The following is a 14,874-nucleotide window of genomic DNA, read 5'->3' on the forward strand; positions in this document are numbered from 1 at the left end:
ACACACATTGCTTGTTCCCAAAAAGTCATGGTGCAACACTTTCTTATATTATTTTTTCTTTTATAAATGTTTAAGGGATAGGTTGGCTAGTGTGCCAGTGTGTGTGTGTGTGTGTGTGTGTGTGTGTGTGTGTGTGTGTGTGTGTGTGTGTGTGTGTGTGTGTGTGTATGTGTGAAAATTCATTCAGGTATAGTGTCGTCTACCAGTTCAAAATGATGTGCAGATGAATTAATCATTTCTTGCTCTTCTATTTTCCTGTTATGTCTCTATATTGTAAATATCCAACTTTCAAAAAGGTATATTAATTTCAAAAAAGTTTAAGAGCGCTACAGTGATAACCTTGTTAAAGACTTTGGGAGAGGCTAGCATGACTGATACAGATGTTCAATTCTGTGCTTAAGTTATTGTGCTGGTTGACTAATACACACTGTCTGGCTCATGATCAGAGATATGTGGAATAGTTGCAAAGAGTACACCATCAGTATTACATTCAAAAGGATAATTAATCCCCTCCAAGCCTGATTTGCTCATCTCTCTGGCTTTGGAATCTGTGGTACATTAGCAGATAAGACTGTGTAGGGGTGACATCAGATTAAACAAGAATCTATCATTCCTTCTTGATGAGATTTCTGTAGCCAGATGATGACTTTGCTTCTGATGTTGCCACTATTATACTTTTATATACATGTATACTGATTCCTTGTTACAGTGTTAAAATACAGTGAAGTATTGCTTATAATCATGAAGGAGCCACAGTGTCCCTGTAAGTCTGGACCTGATAACTGTTATAACCCCAAATGATTACCCTGCCTCAAACTTGAGAGCTTGCATGCTCCAGTTACATAATGTCATTACATTATAATTTTAAACAATACAGATATTTCAGTAAATTTCTCTTAATCCTATACAACTGAACACCTGCACATATTTAACAATAATGTCAGTGCAATATAATGCCTGTTTTTGTAACATATTTACATTATCGGATAATATCTGGCTAAATGACAATTCATACTAGAGCTGGGCTACCTCAAGGAGTTCACATTGAGATATTCAGTGAATCGAACCTGTGGTGGTTGCAATCTCATCTACAGATAAAATGTTGAAAATGCCAGAAAACATGGTCAAATCATATACAAGAGATGATGATGATGCTTGCTAGGGGCGGCCAAAGTGGTGCAGCGGTTAGCGTTGTCACCTCACAGTAAGAGGTACTCCAGTTCGATCCTCGGCTGGGGTGCCTTCTGTGTGGAGTCTGCATGTCCTCCCTGTGGTCGCGTGGGTTTCTTCCTGGTGCTCCAGTTTCCTCCCACATCCCAAAGACATGCTGTAGGTGGATTGGATACTCTAAATTGGCCCTAGGAATGAGTGCATGCATGTGTGTGCCTTCTGTAGATGGTTGGGTGCTGGGCTGGCAACTCGACACCGTAAAACTCCACTGCCAATCATGAGCGGACAGTTGATCCACTGTGGTGACCCCTAACCGGGAAAAAGCCAGAAGAAGAAGATGATGATGCTTGCTCATTTTATACAAAAAGGCATTCCATTCCTTAAAAAATGTCTGCTAACTGCTACTGAGTGGCTACAGTTTAACCACTTATTATAACTGTAGGTTTTACTTAGAATACACTGTAGAACATCCGTGTACACGTTTCATCAGACGACACATCTCAGAATTTCAGCATACTAAGGGATGCAGCATAAATGCAATGCACTTTCGTTCTAGATAACTGCATTTGGAACATGCATTTACATAAGTAAAACAGGAAATAGCTGTTATTAGAACATGCCATTTATTTATTTACTTATTGATAAAATGTCCCATCGTCCACAACTTTATTCATTTATCCATCTACCTATCTATCTATTGTAAGTGAGTTGCAGTTGGACTATTTCCAGCCACAACACAGGTCAACTGGCAAAGATATTAGTCTGTTATAAAATAAAGACATGATGGAATATAAATATGGAAATGGTAAAATGCGAGAACAAAATGAAAACAGAAATAAAAGCTTAATACTTCTCTTCAGAGTGAAACTGGTATTGACTAAAGATACGACAGATAGAAGGAACACTGTTGATATGTTTAGAATACAGCTCAATTTGCCATTACCTGCTGGACGTATTCCCATGTGTTGCTGTCCATCCATGACATAACCACCCATGGGCTGCCCATCTGGACTATAAGGTGCACCCTGACCTACTTAAAAACAGAAAAAAATCATAATGCATCTCTGTGCTGCTAGAGCTGTATACTTCATATCCCAAAACATATTCCTTACTTTAATACCAGAAAATGTACTATCAAAACAGATTTAGTGGTAAAGTGAAAAGATGTAATCCATGCAAACAAATTACACTTCAACAAAGACAATTTTGGGCTATGCAAACTCTGTCTGTAGATTTAGTGTTATTTTTTCTCTCAGCTTCTTAATATGAGAAAGAAAAGCAACAATGTGCCACATATACTCTAAAACACCCAACATCATCTGCAAAATATTGACAGTAAAAGGTCAAAAACAATGTACCCAACACAGTTCTATGCAAAACTTTCAAAAAAAAAAAAAAACATTGTTTTTGCAGGAGTGAAGCCTCTCTGCCCCCCACAACTCCTGCTAATCATATATACTGACTTTAAGATAGCAAAAACATAGGGGTAAGGGCAAATTGCACAGCCCCTGAAATTGAGTGATCAAATGTCGAGTCAGCCATGTTAACATAACACATATGCGATATATTCACTAGTGCCCATACATACATACATATATCTATATCTACATCTATATATGGTTCCTCTTTATAATCTCGAAATACTGAAATCTCGAATTTCAGTGTCCTGAGACCATAAAGGCAAAATTTCAAAATAGCGAAAGTGCATAAGCGCAAATCCGAATATCTCGAATCCGCACTTATGCATTTACCCTACATTACGTGAAGTGTTTGGCTGGGATGGTGTCCGGAATTTAAGGTAAGTGAGTGTATGTGAGTGTTTTTGGAAGTTGTACATGTGGGTTAGGGTAGGGAGGTGGAAGTATGAGTGTGAGTGCTGGATGTGTTGGTGTTTGTGTATGTGTGTGTGTGTGTGTGTGTGTGTGTGTGTGTGTGTGTGTGTGTGTGTGTGTGTGTGCAAGGGACTGTAGAATGTCTGGGTGTGAGTTTTTTTTTTTTCTGTTTGTGCAATCTCGGAGTTGGTATATATAAATAGGGGTGTGTGCAGGGGTGCTTGCCCCCCTGCTTACATGTAGTGTAGTGTTGTATAGTTTGTGTGGTGTGGGTAGAATGGTGTGTGTGTTGTGTGGTGTATGGTGTGTGCATGTTTGTGATTGTGTGTTTCGTGCCTTTGGGTTTCGGGATTGTGAGTCGTTCGCCTTTATAGTTTCAAGATACTGAAATTCGAGATTTTAGTATTTCGAGATTATAAAGGGGAACCCTATAAATGAATATATATATATATATATATGTAGGAATTCATTTGACTGAAAAGTTTTTGTAGGTATAAAAACAAGAAAATGCACAAATAAGTGAGTGCTCCTTTATGTGAATCACGTATCATTGAACTTAGTTTTTTATAGTGTAGGTAAGTAGAAGTGTGCAGGAAAAATAATGTTTGAATGAAAAAGTGGTGGTTCTGAAGATGTGAAAGACTATGTTATAGCAGCTTGTGTGTATGTGCAAGTGTTCACGGGTTAGGGTTAGAGTAAGGGTTAGGGAACGGGACAAATTCGGTGTTGTGCATGATTTGTATTTTGTGTGTTCTGTGTCTTTTTGTGTTGTGCTGTGGTAGTGTTAGGCAAAGTGTATTTAGTAATGTAATGCGTAGTATTAGGATAAGGTTAGGGGTAGGTGTAAGGTTAGGTTAAGGGTTATGGCTAAGGTTAGCTCACATGAGTAAGGGGCTAGTAAGCAGGGTAGTTTTTGTGTATTATTCTCTAACAAGATGTCTGGCTACTTTAGACTGACCCTCCCAATATATTTGTATATTTTTAATTTTACACATATATCTATTTGCAGTATTGAATTTATGTTACTGTACTGTTACACATGCTGTTGGTTAATTCCATATGGAACTGTTAATTTTATTTTCCATTTTTGAAGTTATCATTTTAGCAATAATCATATGCAATTAGGTCACCTTTCATCAAAATATTGAGACAAAGAACAGACACCCTGACATGTAAACTATCCTTAGTAATGTGAGTAGTTCTCAAAGGAGACTTGTTCATTGAGTTGTTGTCTTTCCTGTGTCCTCTCCTGTGACTCCACACAGAATTAGTCATTGAGTCTGAAGCAGATATTACTATTTATATTTAGATGGTGTGTGCGTGTGGGGGGTGTAAATGAAGATTGCCAACCTGCAAAAAACTTGCTACCTACTTCTCTGAAAGTTACTTTCAGCAATATTTTTTTGGAATGTTTATCAAATGGAAAAAAGTCTCCTACACTTGATTGACTATATAGTGTGTTAATATTGTCGTTTAATTGTTTTCTGCCGATTCTGCTAGCAAAAGTTGCATTCATAATAAATTTCTTTGAACAGGCAAAGAACAAATATGTGCCAAATATGCTGTGTTTTGTCTGTAATCTCTATTAGTATTGTTATTTATTTTTGAGTACTAATGTGCTGTTTGCTCAGGTTGTTGCTAAACATGGTTTGTTTTGAATATTTGATTAAAATATGTTGATCCACCTGGTTATAAAGTAAATAAGTCAGCATAAAGAAAATTATGTGACATTATGAATAAGTCATAATCAATGATTAAAGAATAGTTATAGCTTATAGCTCCAGCACAGCAGAACTAGATGACAGAACATCTATGACAGCCATGTTTTTACTTTATAAACAAAATCCTAATTCCCAGAATGCTGCTGTCACAGTGGCAATGACACATGAAATTTGGTACGTCCCTGCTACTTTCATTAAAAATCTCTTTTCTGAAAAAGTTGCATGTTCTTCAGTGCTCTATCCAGGATAAGAAAAATAAATACATAATTTCAAAATAATGCATTGCTCTATAGCAAGTATGCTGTACACTCTTCTCTTCTGTATTATTCTCATAGTGACTTATTTTACAATTTTTTTTAATTTTCTCTCTTATACATATTTCTTTTATATTCCTGCTACCAAGTTACTAGTACAAGTTATTTCAGAAAAAGGTGCATTCAGTGGAAAGATCACTTACCAGTTACCAAACAAACAAAAAAGTAAAAAAAAAAATATTGCTACTGTTTTTAGCCCAACCTTCCATTTCCTCAGTGTCAAATTATTTGTTTCCTTTTGATAAGGAATTCCCAGGATACATGAAAACCCTCAGAGGCCCACCTCCACCTAAATGTGCCACAGCAGTCATTCCATTTTAATTGGCTAAGGATTGACTTTATAACTGCTTGCTGTAAATGCATTTTTTTTCATAAAACAGTGCTTGCATTTTAAATATTATACTATATCTAGAAACATTTTTCTTTCTCAGTCAACAACAAAAAAACATGTTGAGGGTAAAAGAATGTCATTGAAGGATAACCAGGCTACTTCAAAGAAATAAAACAATGTTACTTTAAAGTAAGAGTAAGATACCTGAGCGATTTGACTGGTCGATCATAGGTTGTACAATCCGTCTTCTAGCATTGATAAACCTGTGGAAGATGACAAATTAGTTCTACTCACACCTCAAAATACGTTTTACTCTCTTTCATCTGGAATTCTTAAAATGTTCTCTTACACCTTTTCTTACAATGAGCACTTGTTAGCACAGCTAGCTTTCTCATAACGTTTAGCTACTTATTGACTAAGATGAATCCAAAATGAAATCAGAACACAAATCATTACTACAGAAGATTGCCAGATGTTTCTGTTTTTAAAAACGACCACTTGTATTGTCCAGTTGGAAACAATACTTGTTTGTGTTCCAGATGCAGCGATGAGATACAAATGTATTCTTGGCAAACCTTATATTTTTAGGGGAGCTGTGCAAAACATGTTACTTAGCAACATTAGATGAACTGACTTGTTTAGAGATAACGTACCCCTTAATGATTTTCAAGCTTCTTTCATTTTATATGAATATAAACTTTATCTTAGGCTCACAGGCACTAATTCAATATAATAATCAACTTCATGAATAAAACAATTAAGGTTTGTTGCTCATATTTTCCACATGTATTTTTACTACCATACCTGATGGCAGTCATCCTTTTTTCAATCAGCCTTGTCCCTTCTATTCCCTGAAGGTAACTTGGAGTCATTGATAAGGGTAAGACCTGAATGAAGGGAGCCATCACCCTGGCAGGAAAAGAGCTGGTTTGATCCTAGCCACCAGGCACCTCTGCAGTCATGTATCCATTGAGAGTATGACCAGTCCTTCTCAGCTAACATCATGCATGGCAGCCTGAGGGCTCACAGGGGAGAGCTGATATCAGCATCAACTCTTCCTTGTAGCCTTACTGCCCACTGACTGACTTGCCCCCCCCCTCCATTGCTACCGTATCTTTGCCCACTTAGTCATCCTGCAGTGAAGGTATCATCCATATGGATCACAAGGAATTTTTAATGTGAGCACTGGAGTCACAGGAAAGACCCTCTCCTGTGCACCACTTATCTATGTGTGTTCCCAAATATGTGCACATAGCGCTACTGTTACCATTTGCAAAGCACCAAGCCCATGCTCTGGACTATACCGAGTTACCATTTTCTGGTGGCAGGAAGCCCACTAGACTACGACTCCTGCCAAAGAATGGGCTAGCTAGCATTTGCTGCTCATTCTCACCCATCACCTGCCTCCTCCAGTGCTGAAGCGCTATTCACACTTTGGCTCTCAGGGCTGCAGTCAGGGCTCTATTGCTCTATGTCATGGAGTGGGAGATTTTTAGTTTACCAATAAAGCAAAGATGAAATAACATATTTTTTATTCTCTGAATAGCATAATAAAATTGCCAACTTTAGTTTCTGTACTAAATAATTCATTCTAAATTACATTTGATGAGATTTCAAATGGTGAAATATACATATTAATATAGTCATTGCAAGTTAATAATATCAAAAACAGTGTAACAACCCAGACAGCTGGGCATCCACATTGCTGACACATTCCTAATGTAATAGTTTTTCCTGTCTATTTAAACCTGATGGCGTAATTTGGCTTATTGAAAGCTAATGGTTGAATGAAGACACCATTTCTAATTTAGTAAGTTGTTATTCCTGTTGTGGTACTGCAATATCCTACTCCACAAAATTAATGCAGTTGAACTACATCTGCTACGGTTGTCCCCAAATGCACTGGCTACACAAGTGTCTGTATGCCTGAACTCCTCAGCTCTTTTTAATATGCAATAATTGACAGTGAAATTAGAACCCACTTTTAAGGTTGATTTACTGTCTAACGGCACTGCATGATCTGGAATTTTGGTAGTTAAAGATTATCTGACAGCTCTTACTCAGAAGTGTCCTCGTTTAGTTATTCAGGAAGGGTTTGCTAGAAATACCTAGTGTTTGACTGGTGCATCTAGTTTTTTTTTTTTTTTTTTTTTTTTTGTGGTTTGTACATGGGCAAGCAGCATTGTTTTACCAGCAGATGGCACTAGCCTTGCTGAATAACAGTCTTCTGAGAGGTGTCATGGATTATTTATTTGTTAACTGGTTAAGTGGGCATGTCAAATGACCTTTTTCAGCCACGATATAGAGTATGATGCAGATATTACGGTCAAAATGGTTATACAATTTGCAAATGTGAATTCTTTGTGATTATCTAATACAATAGTGACAAAAATCAGCTGTAAAACATACAGTGGAAAAGCAATCGAAAGCATGAGTAACATAGCATGAATCTGAATTCAATAGCAGCGAAATGTACAACACATTGAATTTAGTGTATGTCACATATGTTATATAGAGTAATATAAAGCATAGCAGTATTACAAAATATGTGGAGAGCTATGTAAACATCCATGCATATAAATCTTTCTGTATTACAGGTTACCTATGAGTATGTAGAGTTTTAATACTAGAAGCCCCTGATCATAACAGTAGTGCAGCCTGACTGAATTGTAAACAAATACATATGCATTCTTTTAGTTTTGTTTTGAAAACTTTGTATTTGTTTCATTCCTGAAGCTAATAAGATTTGAAACTTCACCATTTGCATATCTAATTGAAGACGAGTCCCACTAATTGATGTACAGGAGAGATTCTAATGTCTGTCAACTTCCAGTTAAGAGACTCTCAGAACATCATAAGCACCAGGTTTTGTTGATTGAAACTTTAGAATGTTGGCACTGTCTAGGTCACAGACTAAGTATCATGTTAGAGAAAGTTAAGACAGTGAAGGTCACTTGTAGCTATGCATTCTTTTTCACTTTCTCTCTTTTCTCTGATCTCAGCCTATCTGGCATAACACAGCAACCTAATCAGTAAAGGATCTTGCTGGATGACTTTATGGTAGCTGAAATGAATGCAGGAAAAAATCCACATGGAACTTATAGATGTAAATGCAAGAATTCCCTACATTTGGTTAAAAGCCTGGATGCAATGTGTGGGTGTCTGTATACTTCTGAAACCATACGCTTTCATACAACTCTGTGCTGTATTACCACAACACTGTGTGCCATATCTAAGATGGAATACATACATTTTGCTCTCATGTTTACAAGTCTCAGTTATGCAAACAATGAAACACTAACCACATAGGCACTGCAGTGGTGCAACAGTTACACTATAAGTATTTCCTTCCTTCTCTTGCTAATATTTAACATCCGCAGCACTTTGACAGCAATTCCATCTGCATATTTCAAAATAGCCTTGTGCAAAATGGTACTCTCACTTTATATCTCATGAACACAGGCCATTTAGCATGGCAGAAATGGTAGTGAGTGCTGATAGGGATGACTGTGAAATGTTCACTCTGTGCACTGTACTAATCATACTTGTGACTTGTGCATGTACTATTCAGAAGAACTAGGCATGTGGATTCTATGCTATTCCACCTGGCAGAGAGCACATGAAATGCTTCTCAATGATGTACATAGCCTTACCATAGTACTTCATAAGCAGACCTGCTAAGTGGTCACAGCTGATTTTCCAATTTTAACCACAGTGCTCTTGCATGAAGTGCCAGGGACAGCAGGATTTTCCGGTTCTTTTTGCACAGAGATTCCAAGCACATCTGCTGGGGTAGTATGATAACCCCTTTAAGAAGCCTGATTCAGTCTGGTATGGGTGCTGTCTGATGCCACAAGTATTCCCCATACCCACAGGCATTCATATGATGACAAGAGGTGGCTCCAAACCTGTCTTGCTTTGTTGGTGGTAGACAGTCATTCAGAGTTGTAATGTAAATATTTTTTTCTTTACCATTTACCTAACACTGTGATAGGTGTCATCCATTTATGTTTAACAGTACTTCCTTTGTTTTAATTTCCTCAAAAGTATCATTTAAGTACAGCTGACTTCTTCAGAAAGAAGTAATGTTTCTCCAGGTAGTGGTGTGTGTGTGTGTGTGTGTGTGTGTGTGTGTGTGTGTGTGTGTGTGTGTGTGTGTGTGTGTGTGTGTGTGTGTGTGAGTGCATGAGTGTGTATGAGTCTGTCTGTGCGTGTTGGGTAGTCCTGTAGTGTGCAGCTGCTATGTCGTTTACGTCATGTATGAGTCATATTAACTTCTTCTCATTGAGCCTCCATATGCAGGTCCAGTAAAGGCCCAAGGGGGGGTGGGGCATGGCTGTATCCTCCTCTTTCTCTCCCAGCTAATGTGACTGCTGCTAGGTCACTATTGTCCTGTATGTCTGCATCTCTGGGGGGGGGGGGGGTGGACTTCCTTGCTAGAGGTGATATGGGGTTTGAGTGGTTCCTTCTGTTTTGGTCTCTATGGGGGTTGAAAGTTCCTTTTTTGAAGGAAGACAGAGGGTGTCACTAGTGATGATATTGTGGCAAGTGTGAAGGCTGACCAGTACTGAAATGTGTGTGCTGTCAGCTGGATGACCACATCAGCCACATGGAGTGCATTCTGCAGTGACTTCACGAACGACTTGACTTAAGGTTCCCAGTGACTGGGTATCCAGAGTAGCAAATGGACCCTGATGTCAGCCATCCAGGTGTGTGTGATGCATGTGGTTGCTGTCCTCTGCTTTGGTCATGATAGCATTCCCCCTATTCTTTTCACAGTGTAACTCCTTCTTTCTGTGTTATTTGTTGCACAGCCTTCCCCATCTTCACTGTCTAATCTCTGGTACTTCATGTTTGTCCACTGCCTACCCCAGCTTTTCTGTGTGCATCATGCCAGTTTATCCTTTCTGTCTTTGTATTTCCTCATTACAACTCTTCTCTTTTGCTAGTGAAAATGAGATTTATCCTAGCATCTTTCACTAATGCTTGTTCTTGTGCTTTCCCTCTGCTTTCTGTACTCCCCTCATCCTACTTTTTTATCTACCCCCCATTTATAATATGATGAACAGGGTGGACACTTTGGTGTACACACCTATACTGCTTTAAATAAATTAGCTAAATTTGATGCAATGACCTCTCCAAAACAGTGCATTACATATGGTGAGGCAGTAAACTGAATTTAGAATATTTAACAATAGTTTTTTACATCAAATTATAAAACATTTTTTATACTTGTTAGTTGCTTCTATTCTCTGTGTTACCAGTTACAGTACTTTTCCTTTTGGGTGTTTTGCTGTGCTGTCCTGCCTGTGTTTCTGTGGCACAGGTGGATGCTGGGCACCTCAGCATTGCTTCACATACAAGTCATCAGCTTCTGTATGATATCATTCATGCCAGCCATGTTACCTACAGTAGTGCTGCTTCTCTAGCATGCTGCTACAGTGCTGCTCTGTCATTGCTTCACATACATTGCAGTAGCTTCCGTATGACATCAGTCATGCCAGCCATGCTACCTATAATAGTGCTGCTTCTCTAGCATGCTGCTACAGTGCTGCTCTGTCATTGCTCCACATACATAGCAGCAGCTTCCGTATGACATCATTCATGTCAGCCATGCTACCTATAATAGTGCTGCTTCTCTAGCATGCTGCTACAGTGCTGCTCTGTCATTGCTTCACATACATAGCAGCAGCTTCCGTATGACATCATTCATGTCAGCCATGTTACCTACAGTAGTGCTGCTTCTCTAGCATGCTGCTACAGTGCTGCTCTGTCATTGCTTCACATACATAGTAGTAGCTTCCGTATGACATAATTCATGCCAGCCATGTTACCTACAGTAGTGCTGCTTCTCTAGCATGCTGCTACAGTGCCGCTCTGTCATTGCTTCACATACATAGCAGTAGCTTCTGTATAACATCATTCATGCCAGCCATGCTACCTATAATAGTGCTGCTTCTCTAGCATGCTGCTATAGTGCCGCTCTGTCTGCTACTACTGCTGCCTGCTTTATTCTGGGGTTTTCACTCTGTTTTCTGGGAATATCTCACAATGAGTCTCTCAGTATTAGCACTGCACAAGCTTGATGTGACCCTTTGTAAAGCACAATTAGTAACTGACCAAACAGTGATCAAATAAAAGTAGATTTCATTCTTCTTCTTCAAGCCAAGTCAATGACCAAACAAATGAAATCCAGAAAATGATATTTGGGAAAGGGAGGAGGCAGTGCAGTTATGAAGCAGAACTGTTGGGGTGGATTAATTCCCCCCGAGATTTGTTTTAAATGATAATGGGAAAATAAAGGAGAGAACCTGCCAGAATCAAAGCACAGGATGAAAATAATAATAATTAACATAAGAAGCAACAGACACATCACAGGACCTATATTATATGAATGCAAATACTTAAGCAACGGTGATGGCAGTAATTCTTTGCAAATTGATAAAAATGGGACAATCGAAGTTCATAAAATATGACAGCTGACATCTGAATGGTGCTCTATATCAATGCCATTACTGTATCTTCTAGCACTTGAAGTTGTTCTCCATTCTGGTGCCACTTAACTAAAAAAGTCCATCCCCCAGTTTGGCTCTCTTCATCTAAGAATAAAGCCAGGTTTGCACCCCTAAGCTCTAAGTTGAAGGGCAAAAAAAAAAAAAAGAAAAAGAAACTCTTTTGCCTTTTAAAAACTACATGTAACATTTGTAGGAAGTATTGTGTATCACACCGACACCACTTTCAGTCCTGACTACAAAAGTAGGATGAGCATCCTACCCATACTGCCTTACTCTATCCATACTGCTATACTGCTATACTGTCATTAGAAATGTCAGGATGGAAATGACTGCCCATGCTGCCCTACCAATTGACTGGCATCCACCCATCATACCCCCTAACACTTTTTGCTTGGGGCATCTGCCCCCAACTCCCTACCCTAGCTATGAATCTGTTATGTATAAACAAGCAATCAAAGAAAGTACAAACTATAGCTCCAGATTGCTATATTTGGAAATGCCAAAAAATAAACATCATTCTAATGGTTTTCCTAACAAACATATGCAGGAGATTACACCTACCCTTTTAAAAATAATACTCTACACACCGACGATACCAAATATCATACTTAAAATTTTGCATCACATATTTCAAGGTTAGTAAAACAGTACAAATTACTATCCTAAATATAGACAGTGTTGGAAAATAAACCATTAAATATGTGAAACCCAAATATCTTACATTTATGTTGCTCTAAAAAGAACTATTTCAGTATGAATGTTAATGGAACTGGAAGAAAGAAATTCCCCATAATGACAATAGCTGTAAGTTAACATAAGATGAAAGAAAGGCATCTGTTCTCATTTGATATGGTTATTATATGGCAAGAAGACAAGAAAGACAGTATGTTAATTAACTACATTTCACGTCGCCTGCAGGTTTGGGCTAGGGTCATTGTTCAATTAGTTTAGCAAATTATTTTCCTTATAGATTAAATATACTGACAGAATAACCAACCCTAAACAAACCCAAGAGTGGTAAATAATTTTTAATCATAACTTTAATGATTTTACAATACAGACACTAGGATACAACTGATTTATTTTTACATGCAGCACAAGGCTATAGCAACTTGGTGATGCTATAATGTCCCACATATTTTAACCTGCTTAAGAAAGATATGAGAAAGAGAATGACATGTTCATTTAAGAAGGAGGTATGAATCTAGGAGACATCTAGCAATGTGAAGAGGGAGGTAAGACAGATTATGAAAATGAGGAGAAGGATATGAAGGTACACAGAATGAGAAATGTGTTTGGGGGTCACAGAAAAAAAGGCTATTAGGAAGATATTAAAAGGCAACCATTTGAATTACAATTTTAATTAATTCATTCATTTATTTGTTTATGCATGTAAATTAACTGTTTCAGTGCAAACCATTTTAGCTGCAAAGAAAACAATGCATAGTGCTTTGTTTCTTTTGTTGTTTATTTTGTTTTGTTCCTAAGAGGACTTTTACATTTACAAATGGGTGTATATATCTGTGTATATATTTTTTCTGAACTCTGTCATTTTTGTTCTCATCTTAAACTTGGAGGGGGGTAGCCATCTGTGGGACATTGTTCAAGGTACCAGCCGACCTTGCTATAGCTCTGTTGTTTGAAGACAAGTAGGCAGGGTGGAGGTGAGAAGAGTACTCCAATTTAAATGTAAGAACTTCAAATTGAGGAAGGTGGTGGTAAATCACTAGAGCACATTACCTGAGGTAGTGGTGTAGTGCACGCTATTTGTAGGGCTGAAATTGATTGGGAAAGAGCAAGAGAAGGATTGAACAAGGATAAGCAATGGATAACTGCATGGGACAGGATAGTCACAACATTAATATAGACTTGTTAGCTTAGTGCTTTCATCAAGGATAACCAATGGATAACTGCTTGGGACAGGGGATAGTCACAACATTAATATAGACTTGGTAGCTTAGTGCTTTCATCAAGGATAACCAATGGATAACTGCATGGGACAGGGGATAGTCACAACATTAATATAGACTTGGTAGCTTAGTGCTTTCGTCCAGTCATCATATCTGACTCCTTCTGCTGGTCCTCATCTTTAACCTACAATGCATACAACAGCTAGCTTTTTGCTTACATGCAGGGTCTGAATGTGACTGAAATGTGCACCTTTTGCTAATACATAGATTCTTTCAGGGCAGGGTCCTGAAGGATTAAGTTCCACAGCCTCTTAACACAGCCAAACACCAGGTATTATTTATTCAGTCATAGCTGTCCTGACTACATCCACTGATGTCATGACCACTAACTTGAAACTTGGTGAAATGTGGCATAGTCAGTGTTAAAACTGCTAGGCAGGGAGATAGGTAAAATATCTAATTCTCCATAGTGAAACTGTAGATAATGTATATTAATCTGTATCTTCTTTTTTACAGATATATTAATATATTATGAAAAAATGTGTCATTTTTATCTTGACTGAACCTTTCTGCCTGCAATTATGAAACAAACTCCCTTTCATGTGACCAACAAGTTGTATTTTATGTTCTGCCTTGAATCATACCCTGGAATTATGGAAGAATGAAGCAGAGGCATTTCACACCCGACTTTTTGCAAAATGCAACAACTGAATATGATTACCATGTAATGATTCCAACTGCAAATGACTGTTGGGCAAGTTGGGGCTGCACTGACAGGTGTATATCCCGGTCAGCTGCACATTTGATAACATCTGTATTTTCTGAACAAACTAAGAAAAGAAACAGAAATCTTGCCACTGTGACTGATCATACTTTGTACAAACACTCTGTTATGTGTTCTGTCAGCATGCTTGATATTATAAAATGAGTCACTGGCTATAAACCTAACACACACACACACACACACACACACACACACACACACACACACACACACACACACACACAGTTATTAACATTTTGATTATTCTGAGGAACAAAAGCAGAAGATACTTTTTGAAAAAGTAGGACAGAATTCACA

General features: G+C 38.1%; 1 protein-coding gene across 6 annotated transcripts in view; it reads right to left on the bottom strand.

Moving 5' to 3' along the window:
• Positions 1 to 14,874, bottom strand: part of LOC122811202 (homeobox protein meis3-like) — a 524,011-nt gene that overhangs the window by 50,112 nt on the left and 459,025 nt on the right. For 4 of the 6 annotated variants that reach the window (XM_044082923.1, XM_044083174.1, XM_044083092.1 and 1 more), the window contains 2 exons: positions 5,573 to 5,631; positions 2,114 to 2,203 (listed from right to left, as the gene is read on the bottom strand). In XM_044082923.1, coding sequence (XP_043938858.1) covers positions 2,114 to 2,203; positions 5,573 to 5,631 — 149 coding nt within the window. The remainder of the gene's footprint in view (positions 1 to 2,113; positions 2,204 to 5,572; positions 5,632 to 14,874) is intronic. The other 2 variants (XM_044083008.1, XM_044083256.1) reach the window with 1 other exon arrangement.

Source organism: Protopterus annectens, chromosome 1.part0, assembly GCF_019279795.1.
Source record: "Protopterus annectens isolate FY-2018-M chromosome 1.part0, PAN1.0, whole genome shotgun sequence".
Lineage (NCBI taxonomy): Eukaryota > Metazoa > Chordata > Ceratodontiformes > Protopteridae > Protopterus > Protopterus annectens.